This window comes from Hydra vulgaris, chromosome 01 (genome assembly GCF_038396675.1).
Source record: "Hydra vulgaris chromosome 01, alternate assembly HydraT2T_AEP".
NCBI lineage: Eukaryota > Metazoa > Cnidaria > Hydrozoa > Anthoathecata > Hydridae > Hydra > Hydra vulgaris.
Genome location: NC_088920.1, coordinates 55,832,803 through 55,846,562, shown reverse-complemented (window position 1 = coordinate 55,846,562; position 13,760 = coordinate 55,832,803). Strand labels below are relative to the sequence as shown.

The window sequence follows — 13,760 nt, the reverse complement described above, 5'->3', positions numbered from 1 at the left end:
AATATGATACAAAATGTAAAAAAATTTTAACATCCCCCCTCCCCCTCCTCCACAACCACCACCAAAAATTCCCGAATCTATCACTGTCATGCACAAGTCAATGTTTGTAAACATAACTCTAATTACTTTTGCATAATCCAAATTAAACATTGATTTTACAAAGGTTTACTTATCTCAAACAAAATCCTCAAATATCAAATTACAAAAAAAATTTTTAAATGGGTTTTGTTTTATAAATAGTTTGTACAGAGCCTAAAACTAATTGATCTGCAAGCATAATAGAATTAGCAATGTGTTAAAAAAAAAACTTTATATTATGTATAAATCATAATTAAAACTATGTTTTTACTTATTATATTATATACAAATTATAATTAAAAGTAAATTAGTTACTGTTTTATAGACTTTATTATTATAAACTTATATATATATATTCATATATAGGTTTTAGATACCATATTAGTTACTGTTTCTCGCAGTACCAGGAATTAGCCAAATGCTAATAATCATAATAAAATACTGTATTATAGAGTTTTATGTGTTAGTACAATCATCAGACAAGTAGTAAAAAGTTTATTTTGTTACGATTTGTTTAGTAGAAGTTCCGGTCTATATGTGTGTTTTAGATCGGAAAATGTAAATAATCTCTAACAAATTAATATTTTATTTATTGCATCTCTAAGCTAATTAAAAAACTATCCACATACATAGCTTATGTAATATATTTCAAAATTAAATTAATATCTTTATTTTTTTATATCTATATATATTTTTGTATGTTTGTATATGTGTGTAGTATTTATATATATATATATATATATATATATATATATATATATATATATATATATATATATATATATATATATATATATATATATATATATATATATATATATATATATATATATATATATATATATATATATATATATATATATATATATATATATATATATGTATATATATATATTAGCTTAAAACAAGCATGAGATTTTTTCATCTTGCAATATCTCTCTCATTGTTTGCTTCAGGTAAGTAAACAACTGTTGATTTTATGAAAAAAAAAATTATATCTAATCATAAAAACAATTATTATATACATATATATACACACACGCAAGCTATGCTTTGAAATTTCCTTGATACGTTGAATTTTAGCCATACTCAACAATGATACCAAGTAACTAAAAACACTTTTGAACGCAAGTCATTTAAGGATTGATGTTAGGACAAATACATTCAGGACAACCCTCCAAACATACATTATAACACCACCAAAACGTGAGCTATACTGAGAAAGTACGCTATGGATGAAAAAATATTCTCCAATTGAGAAAAACTACCAATGTTCTCCTGAGACGGTCGTGACGTGACGTTTTTGTTGAGCATATGTATTGATGTGATTGCTGAGCATATGTATTGATGTATCATTTCAATGTGTGTCCCCTGAAGACTGCTGAATCTTTTAAGAACTGTTAGGTTTCCACCAATCAAAATTGGTTATAGTTATATTTTAAATACAAGCAATAAAAGCAACAAAACAATAAAATAAATACAACAACACACACGACCTACACCTTAATAAAAACTTAAAACTTTTTTTTATTTTAATTATTTTGTATACATTAACAAAACTTTTCTTAACAAAAAGAAAATCAAAACCAAATTTAAAAAGTAAATATAAGTTTAAAAATAAATTTATATTCATTATGACCTAATTCTGCTTTTTTTAAATTAATCTGCTTGATTTTAATTAATCTGCTTGATTTTAATAACTGTCAGGCACTTTGAAACGTTCCCATGATTTCTTTTATGGGTTATGACTTTTTGACTTTTTTTAAAAAAAAAAATTTCCTGTATCATAAATCGATGAACTTTTGTTAGAAAACATTGAAAACATTCAATTCCTCTATGTTGTAAAAAAAGGTCACCTCGCAATTAAAATTACGAATCGTCATTTATTTAATCTTGTTACTGCTACTACTAATACGTGTGGCTTTGCTGAAAACCATTTAAAACTTGTATAGATTAGAAGTGTTTAGAACTTTAGAACATTTTGGAAAATTCCAGTTTATTTTAGACGAATTTAGAACATTCTGGAACAATTTAGAACATTCTGGACCAATTTAGAATATTCTAGAACAATTTAGACTGTGTATATACAGCTGCTTATCTAATTTTATAGTTATTACAGAAGCAATACATAGCAACATACAAGCCTAGCAATAGTAGCATTCAGAAGCCTTGTTCTTCTGAATGTCTGGACCAATTATCAGGTAAAATTTGAAGACTCTCATAAAAGAAGAAAAATGTCCCTTTGGAAGAATATTCACTGGAAGAAAAGTGCAGAATGCCTCTTCAAATACATATATTTGGACGCTACCATTTCCTTGAACCAAAAATCAAAGGAAGAAAGGAGCGAATAGCGGAAATTTTCAAAGAAGTCACCAAATTGTGGAAAAATAAACTAAATTTTCCTCATGTATCTGATCAAGTTATTCGAGCATAACTTAATAAAATACTGAAATGTTATGATGAATATGTCAAGCGAACCCCTTGATGAAAGTTTTGATGTTACTAAAGTGGATAGAACATCTTCTGAGGACAAACGTGGATAGTTATCTTCCGAGCACAAACAATTGTACCATTTCCAAGTGGAAAGCAAAGGAACAGTGGGATACTCTACAGGCCAAGCCGCCAATAAAGAAACAATGCATCCCTCTAAAAGATTAAAAATTTCTAATAAATCATTCAACTCATCATCAAATTATCCTGGTTTTAATGATTCTGACTCTGAGGCTGACGACATTGAATATGAAAACAATAAAGAAGAAGATGAGACTCCTTCACCAAGCAGAAAACATTATAAAAGCAAAATTGCAGTCAACTAAGTAACCTACACACGAGTATCAACAAACAAAGCTGCTAAAATATTCAAGCAATTGGCTCGTGAAGACATTGACATCCCAACTTCATGTCAATCATCTATTTACAAGTCAACAATCAAAGAGATAATTAAGCTGAAAAAAGAAATGATTGAAAAGTTGCATATGGAAAGTCATATGCAACTTTCAATATGGAGAGCCATCCATACTACAGATCCCCAGACGTAATCAATGCGCAGAGCGCGCAATCAAATTAATAAAGGAAATGTATTCGTCATGCAAAAATAAAGATAACTTGCACCTTCTATTCCTTCTATGCAACAAGCAAGAGCAAGAGCAAAATTAACGGTCTGAGTCAGTTTTGGATTGAAAACTTATTGTATTACATGACGATGACATTTTAAATACATTTGAAAACATAGTAGTACTTATGTCAAAATCAATTTTTCAATGGCGGGGTGAACTTTTTTCATAAGATATGCAAATAATAGTTTATTTCATGCTTTTTATGTAAAAGTTCATCAAACTAAAGGACAGGAGCATGAGGTTAAAAGTAATGTCATAACCCTAATATATATATATATATATATATATATATATATATATATATATATATATATATATATATAAATATATATATATATATATATATATATATATATATATATATATATATATATATATATATATATATATATATATATTAGGGTTATGACATTACTTTTAACCTCATGCTCCTGTCCTTTAGTTTGATGAACTTTTATATATATATATACATACATATATATATATATATATATATATATATATATATATATATATATATATATATATATATATATATATATATATATATATATATATATATATATATATATATATATATATATGTATGTATATATTCATGTACTTGTTTATTTGAACCGATGAAAAGAAGAACAGTATTAGTCCAATTCTTTCATTTCGAGATATTTGAGTATTAGATGTTTGAGTATTAGATAGATGAGTATTTGAGTATTAGATAGATGAGTATTAGATATTTGAGTATTAGATATTTGAGTATTAGATAGATGTTTGAGTATTGTTTCTTGACTAGTTCAAATCTACTTTATGGCAAAAAATATTAAAAGAAAGATGGACTAGTACTATTTTTGTAGTACATAGAGAGATCGACCTAAGTTTAATGAAATTATTAAAAAAAGGTGCAAATAACAAAAAATGGACTAGTACTGTTCTTCTTTTCACCGAGTCATTTATGAACCGAAGTACTTGTATATTTGCTTTTATACATAAATAAACACATAAATGCTCAACAGATTATCATGTATCTAACATACATATATGGTCGTTTGCCATTCCAGACAATTTTTTTATAATTTAAATAATCATATATAAATGACATCATTATATAGAGCTTGACTTGACTTAAAAAATGAGGGGTCATTTGGCGTTCGAAGTTAGGCGGATCTAAAGTTATTGAGTTTTTACCATAAATATGGCAAATTTGCTATATTTATGGTAAAAACGAAAAATATTTTTGAACCGTTATTTCATTTGATTTGAAATTTTCTTTAATAATTAAACTTTTTTTTTAAACGGGATTGACCAGAATCCTCTATTTTACAAACTGAGGATTTTACCTTATTCACTTTGTTTAGGAAAATAAATTTGAGGTTATTTATAATTACACCATGCAAATATGCATAAACGAATCATGGAATCCAAATAATCAATTTCTTATCGCGGCCCCTATTTATATAACAAATTAATTCCAAAATACACCTTAATTACTCTTTCTGACAATATATTTTCTTTAAAGTCAAAACTTTAAAATCTTGTTTTTAATATAGATAATTACATAAAATTGTTCTAATTCACATGATAAATCAAAGTTTGAACTAAATTTAACTTTAATTTAAATACAACATGAGAAAAGTCGGATTTATATATATATATATATATATATATATATATATATATATATATATATATATATATATATACATATATCTAAAAAACATTAAAAAAAAATTAAAAAATAAAAAAAATACTCACACACAAATCATAATACAACTAGAAAAAAACAAAACAAAATTTTATCACAATATTTAAAGTATTTGTGCATAAGAATCACAATGTTTATGTGTATCTTACGTAATACCCCAAGGTTCTCAATGATAAGATTTATTCAGTCTTCTACGAGTTCCCTGTAACAATATAATCTATCTTAACAAGTCCTTCATAATATATTCAACTAATGCTTCCTAAATTAATTTTTTAAATTGTTTTTTCTTTTTTAACTAAGTGATATTTTTTCTGTTAAATGTATTTTAGCAGTATTTGATTAAATATATTATTTTGTAACGGAAGTATATTTTGCCTATATTACGATGTGAAAAAGTTGTAACTAATATGTAGTCGTGAAAATATAAAAAAAAAAATAAATAATACATTTTATAGTTATTGCTAAATTTATCGACAATCAGTAAATTACTGCGTAAACCTATTGAAATCTGTTAAAATTATTCAGAATGACCTATTTAACAGACGGAAAATTCTTCAATAATGTTAAAATTTAATTTTTAATGAAAATAACTTACAGCAAATGAACTTTCTAAAATTCGGAGTACATACAACAGCATTAGACGGATATAATAACAGAAACTCTAATAATGTAAAAAAATTATTTTAAGAAACACAGATACACAATAACTTACTCTTTGAGATTGTTTATGCAAACCTTAAAAAATGCGTAAGATAAATGAAAATATTGTTAAAAAATATTTTTATTCTAAAACTTATTTCTTGGCTTTTAGTAAATGATTAGAAGAAGCAAGTTTCAGTAACGTTTGGTTACTCAACCTAATAATTATTTTTAACAATAGACACCATTGAGAAGGTAAGCCAAATTCAACACAAAACATCACAACAATAACACGATCATAAAAAACACAGATAATGTGGCACTAAACGCTCCTAATTCACACAAGTGTCATTTAGTGATGGGTTATTTTCTAACCAAAACTAATGATCATCCTGAAAAGCTCAAAGATAGTTTTATTTGCGGATGACATAAGAAACATATGGATTATAATCACCTTGTTTTAGAACTGACTTGCTTAATGTTGTTACAGAAAGGTAATAACCTAGCATCACCTTTTAATCAGACCTTTTGTTTTAATGTTAACAACATATCTAGTCTGTCATAGTTCTGTCTAATAACTGAACATTTTATTGTATTTGCTCATTGTTCTGGAGCGTCTTTTAAAGATTTAAAAACTGATAGCAGGTTGGTTTTAAATGTCTCTATACCAAATTTTTTGTAATTTTCACCTTTTTCATTTTCCTTATCTGTAACTGCTTTTTTGGAAATTTTTGCTGTAATAATTTTTTTCGAAATTTAGTTTGTCTTTATGACTTCATTACAATTTTATTTTCAGTACCTAAAATTTGTTTCAAATTGTCTTTACACAAATTAAACCAACATTCTTTCCAACTTCTGTTATCAAAAACTCATTTTCTTCGCTTGCCTTTTGTCGTATTATACAGAGCGAATTTCATCATTATACCTACCTCCTTTAAAAACGTCAATTACATTTTTTCTCTAGTCAAATTAATTTCTTTTTCCAATCTTAATTTTATTTGCAACAATTGGTTAATCCAACAATCTTTTGTAACATTTGTTTTGTTGACATTTCTGACATTTTTATTTTAACAAAATCGCTTGATATTTTCTTTTATATTCATTACATCTTCTAATAATTTGTCTATTTTGCAATTTAAGATGATTAATTCTCTGTTTGCATTTTTTATTTGATAGGTCAAACCACCAGATATTAAAGGTAGTTTTTTATCCAAAGTTTTTTGGAAACTAGGAGATTCTTTTCATTAACTAGCGTTTCAAGAAAAAAATTTTCAGAACCATTTCCAAAAGGGATGTATAAAATAGAAGTTGGGGTAACAGAGCACGAAAAATCATCATTAGCAATTTGCAAGTTTAAATCAGAGATACAAAAACAGTAACTTAATTTGAAATAATTTGCAAGTTTAAATCAGAGATACAAAATCAGTAACTCAATTTGAAATAATTTGCAAGTTTAAATCAGATACAAAAACAGTAACTTAATTTGAAGCAATTTGCAAGTTTAAATCAGAGATACAAAAACAGCAACTTGATTTGAAGCAATTTGCAAGTCTAAATCAGAGATACAAAAACAGTAACTTAATTTGAAAGAATTTCAATATTGTGGACAATAGTAGAACAAGCATTAAAGTTAAATCAATCTTTAAGTTCAGGTTGTTGTGAAAATATCATTTTAAATACATTTGGAATTTTTTTGCTATATCTATCTACAGCTGATTATTTTTGTAATTTTTTTTGAATTGTTTAAAAAGTATGATTTATATATAACTATAGTTAAAACAATTTGATGTAACACTCGTGCTGTGACACCACCTAGTCATAAGTGAAATAAAAACGCCCGCAACGTAGTTAACATATGCACTTTAATGAAGCAGGTCGGAACCATCAAAATAACAAAGTGTCGCCAAATGTCCAGGAGCCGAATTTTTGGTATTCGGTATTCAGCAAAATCACTATTTGTGACATTTCTAATCAAGGCGTAATATTTCAGGAAACCTGAGTGTTGAAAAATACCTTTTTGTGTTGGTTTTTGCCTCTTCAGACGTAGGCATGGATTTTTGAATACGGATGCGAGAGCAGTGAATTGAGGTTTTTCATGCAGGTTATATGACTTTTGAATTTTAGGGTGACGACTGGACCTGAAAAATGAGCCTGCAGCCTAGCAATCCACACATTTATTTATTGTCATTTACTTTAATTGTAATATAGTCCCATACATCACTTTCTTTCCATTTCGGCATCGTAATTAATCAATGCATATGTATATATTGTGAATTAAGAGTACCATTTATAACTATGAAATAATTATTATAATATATATATCAGAGCCGTAACCACAATTTTGATATTGAGGGGGGGGGGGGGGCCTGGGGTTTCTTTGATTAAAAAAAAAGAGGCGGAAGGAGTTATGATGAAAAAAAAATTTAAAAATAATAACTTATAATAAGTAAAACAAGCCTTTTTAAATTAGTTTTAATAATAGAATGCTGATAATAATTCGAAAAAATGTTGATAATAACACTATTCGATTTGACAATCGAATTGTGATGTGTAAAAACCTCACGTGTATTACAATAAATACTTCATTTTTTGCAATAAAATTCAGTATTTAGAAAATAAAAGGTTTTCGCAGATTTTAAGTTTATCGCAAGAATATAAATGCTATAGAAATAAAGCCATTCTATATATTTTACAATAGGTTTCTTATAAAAGGAATATTTTAAAAAAATTATTGGGGGCCTAGACCCCCTGGTTCCCCCGGTGGTTAGGGCTTTGTATATATATATATATATGTATATATATATATATGCATATATATATGTATATATATACATATATATATACATATATATATATATACATATATATATATATATATATATATATATATATATATATATATATATATATAAATATATATATATATATATATATATTTATATTTATATATGAAGGAAGTCTAACAATATACTCTTTCGGAAATTAAAGAAAAACTGCATTTTTCCCCGTAATAAACTTTTGTAAATGGTTTAATAATTTTTTTTTTGAAGGTTAAAAACATTATTCTTCCTCAGAAAAAAAAAATCATTAAACCATTAACAAAAGTTTACTATGGTGAAAACTGCAGTTTTTCTTTAGTTTCCGAATGAGTACATTGTTAAACTTCCTTCAAATATATATATATATTATATATATATATATATATATATATATATATATATATATATATATATATATATATATATATATATATATATAAATATATATATATATATATATATATAAATAAATATATATATATATATATATATATATATATAAATATATATATATATATATATAAATATATATATATATATATATATATATATATATATATATATATATATATATATATATATATATTTGAAGGAAGTTTAACAATGTACTCATTCGGAAACTAAAGAAAAACTGAAGTTTTCACCATAGTAAACTTTTGTTAATGGTTTAATGATTTTTTTTTAAATCATTCATTCAACGACATTCTACATATAATAATAAACATATAACAACAGCATTTTATTTTTGTTTTATATAACAGTGTAATAAATGTTTTTTAAGTTTTTTCCGTAAATTCACGTTTCGATATGCTCCTTTTGTATTCTTTTGAAATGAGTCGTTTCGCAAGTTTTTACTACCAAATTTATATTTTTTAATTTTTCGTATAAAACGCATTTCGAAAGGTGAATTTTTGCATGTTTAAATTCCATAATGGGATTTTTAAATCCATATCTTCTTTGAGTCCTTGTCAGTTTATATAAGTTCTTTTCTTTTATGAAAACGTTTTACCATTTTATTTTTCAGTCGTAAAAACAATAAAAATGATATTAGAAAAAAAAATTTAATTTGAGTTTAGTAAGTGTAATAATAATTCTTTCAAAAAAGGTTTTGAATATAAATTTTGTTTATTTTTGTTTATTTTAGTGAAGAGTGCTTCTTTGAGTATTTTTGCTAGCAAGACTGATTTAAAAGAAGGAGATAATGTTACTATAACAACTCAAGTTACATTTTTACCAGGTGAAGAATTAACTTTTATAAAATGGGTGAATAATCAAAATGTAGCATTAGCTAGTGCTTTAACTGCAGATTGGTTTGCAGTATTGCCAAATGGCAAAAGTATTTTTAGTGATAGAATTTCAGCTAGTTATCAATCAAGCGCTGGCTATCTAATAAAATTGACTAATTTGCGAGCCAATGATTCTATGAACTTAACTATTGTGCTTGAATATAGAAAACCTACCGAAAAAACATATGGTGAAGTTTACCAAAGTTTATTTATTGATGTAAAAGGTTTGTATCAAATTTTTTTATGTTGATGATGATGATTTTATGTTGATGATGATGATGATTAATTAATTAAATTATACAATAAAATCGATGTTCACATTGTCTGGCAGTTGTAAAAATAAGTTTCCAGTGTAAAAAAGTTAACAAAACAGTAAACATTAGGCTTTTATCCGAACTTCACAATTTACTTAAATTTTAAGTCTAAGTTTTGAATGTTTAAAGTTAAAAAATTCTTTATTTTATTTGAGATATTGTTATTTATTAGCTGACCCAGTAATTTTGAGTTTTCCTGAAGTGCTGTTTGTAAACGAAGGTAATGAACTGTTTGTAGAATCAACAATATATGGTAGACCAAAACCTAGTAGCAATATAGTGTATGGAGACCAAGCATTTAATGCCTATAATTTCTTTGACTTTTCTAACAATACCTATAAATATTTTTACAATTTGAGTGCTTTTTATGCCAACAGCTGTGGAAGTGTCTTACTGCTGAATGTTTTTGGAAATGGAGTTGCACGTAGCAGAAGTGTAACAGTTCTTGTTCAATGTAAGTTGTTTAATGTAATTCTTTATACTTGAATAAGACATTGCTAAAAAAAAAGTATTTAAATATTTCCATTGTAACTTAATTGTTTTTTTCTTTTGTTTAAGTTAATACGAAAATATGTATAAAGTTTTTAAAATTTGTTAACTAAACAAAGCATGAAAATTAATTTAAATACTGATTAACTTTTTCATTTATTAAATAATTTAACTAGTTTTTGTTTTATGAGGATCGTGTTGAAATAAAACTTAAGTGCATAAATAAAATTATATTAAAATACTATAAGTTGAATAACTTTTGTTTCCTTATTAAACGATTATTTAAAGTTGTTAATATAAAAGAGTGTTGCTTAATTTTATGGAAGCAATACAATATATCAAACTTTCAAAGCTGTTAATTCTAAACATAATTGTGAACGTAATTTATTATTTTATTTTTTTTGGTTTTCCAAACATCATTTGTTCTGTTTGTACTTCTGTGACAACAGATAAGATTAAAGGGTGACATTACAGGCTTCTTGTAAGGAAACTAAAAGCCCTACATTCAGTTTTAAGGTTAAAGTAGTAGGTTTAACTGTTTTGATAATTTATATATGTTCTCATGGTTGGAACATTTTTTTTTTTCATAAAGTTTGTTACTACATTTCGATTTGAAAAATTAAAAAACATCATATTTTATTGGGATTCTTATAAGACATTTAGCAAAAAAAAGTCTGCGCAAATATTTTAAAGTATATTTATTCAACTAATGTATTTCGATATCGAATGTTACATATATTTGGAAAATACATGCATTAATATTCTTAAATTTCACTTAAGTAAGTTTGTGGAGTTGTGTACCTGAGAATGCATGCACTTTGCGTTTTATACTCAACATAAGGTTTCGCACAATCGCCAGCTGAACTTTTTTGGTAGCTCTAATCCATTCATTTTTGAAGTCTTGTATGTTTTAGCTTCTTTTACATTGAACCTTAGTTTTCCTTTGACAATAGTCAAAAATACCTTTCGCTAGAATGTAAATCTGAATAATTTGGTAGATGGCAATCTTTTTGATCTAAATCTAATATATTCTCAAAGCCAGTTTAAAGTTGTCCCAGAGTAATGACATAATGCTAAATGGGGCCAAAATAACGGATTACCTGGATGAAAAAAGGCAAAAGACACTTCTTTGATGTACAAGTGTAACAGTTCTAGTTCAATGTAAGTTATTTAATGTATACACTTCATCTATATTTTAATGTTTACACTTCATCTATATTTTAATGTTTACACTTCATCTATATTTTATTGTATACACTTTATCTATATTTTAATGTTTACACTTCATCTATATTTTAATGTTTACACTTCATCTATATTTTAATATTTACACTTCATCTATATTTTAATGTTTACACTTCATCTATATTTTAATGTTTACACTTCATCTATATTTTAATGTTTACACTTCATCTATATTTTAATGTATACACTTCATCTATATTTTAATGTATACACTTCATCTATATTTTATTGTTTACACTTCATCTATATTTTAATGTATACACTTCATCTATCTTTTAATGTTTACACTTCATCTTTATTTTAATGTATACACTTCATCTATATTTTAATGTTGACACTTCATCTATATTTTAATGTTTACACTTCATCTATATTTTAATGTATACACTTCATCTATATTTTAATGTATACACTTTTACTATATTTTAATGTATACACTTCATCTATATTTTAATGTATACACTTCATCTATATTTTAATGTATACACTTCATCTATATTTTAATGTATACACTTTTACTATATTTTAATGTATACACTTCATCTATATTTTATTGTTTACACTTTATCTATATTTTAGTGTTTACACTTCATCTATATTTTAATGTTTACACTTCATCTGTATTTTAATGTTTACACTTCATCTATATTTTAATGTTTACACTTCATCTTTATTTTAATGTATACACTTCATCTATATTTTAATGTTTACACTTCATCTATATTTTAATGTTTACACTTCATCTATATTTTATTGTATACACTTCATCTATATTTTAATGTTTACACTTCATCTATACTTTAATGATACACTTCATCTATATTTCAATGTTTACACTTCCTCTATATTTTAATGTTTACACTTCATCTATTTTTTAATGTATACACTTCATCTATATTTTAATGTATACACTTCATCTATATTTTAATGTATACACTTCATCTATATTTTAATGTTTACACTTCATCTATATTTTAATGTATACACTTCATCTAAATTTTAATGTATACACTTTATCTATATTTTAATGTATACACTTTATCTATATTTTAATGTATACACTTTATCTATATTTTAATGTATACACTTCATCTATATTTTAATATATACACTTTATCTATATTTTAATGTATACACTTCATCTATATTTTAATGTATACATATCATCTATATTTTAATGTATACACTTCATCTATATTTTAATGTATACACTTCATCTTTATTTTAATGTTTACACTTCATCTATATTTTAATGTATACACTTCATCTATATTTTAATGTATACACTTCATCTATATTTTAATGTATACACTTCATCTATATTTTAATGTTTACACTTCATCTATATTTTAATGTTTACACTTTTTATAAAGTTTTTATAAAGTTTTTTTTTGCTTATTAAGTAATGCTTTAAATTCTAGTAACTATACTTTAAAGGCCGAAGTGGTTAGCCGCTTCGCTTCTGAGGTGAAACTTCTGAGGTGATTTTATATTTTAAACTATTTCCATTTTACATCATTTTTTATTATTTTAATAATTCTATTCATTTTATAATCTCGCCGTTTTACAAAAAGAAAAATATTTTAACGAAAAACACGCTGAAAAGTATAGTTATTGTACATTTTTTTGTTTATTAAAATTGTATGCAAAAAATATTGGACACAAAGAAAACTTGGACATAGAAAAGTTGGACATAGAAAAAATTATTGAAGAGTCGAATTATCTAATTGTTTAATCATTGAAAAGCGTTATATAAATTGTTCCTAGGAAAATTCTTCATTTATTCTGTTCTATTCATATTGGCTTCTTTTTAACATATTGAAAAAATAACATGCTGAAAAAATACAAAAAATTAGTTAACGGAAACATAAAATTTAGTTACTGGACACTGTGTCAATAACTGTCCATTAACAATGAGATAAAGAATAATGCATATAAATTTATGCCCATTAATAAGCAAAAACATAGTAACAAAAACATACCAATAAAACTTTTAAAAAAAAATACTTTTATATATTAGACACTTGTCCATTAACTGTCAATTTAATAAAAAATGTGATGCAGTTACTTGACAC

The 13,760-nt window shown here is 24.9% G+C and overlaps 1 protein-coding gene across 1 annotated transcript in view; it reads left to right on the top strand.

Moving 5' to 3' along the window:
* Nucleotides 1–957: 957 nt before the first annotated feature.
* Nucleotides 958–13,760, top strand: part of LOC136075452 (uncharacterized) — a 42,106-nt gene continuing 29,303 nt past the window's right edge. Inside the window, exons 1-3 of the mRNA XM_065788707.1 lie at nucleotides 958–1,034; nucleotides 9,496–9,861; nucleotides 10,124–10,405. Of these exons, the coding sequence (XP_065644779.1) occupies nucleotides 989–1,034; nucleotides 9,496–9,861; nucleotides 10,124–10,405 (694 nt within the window). The 5' untranslated portion in view covers nucleotides 958–988. The remainder of the gene's footprint in view (nucleotides 1,035–9,495; nucleotides 9,862–10,123; nucleotides 10,406–13,760) is intronic.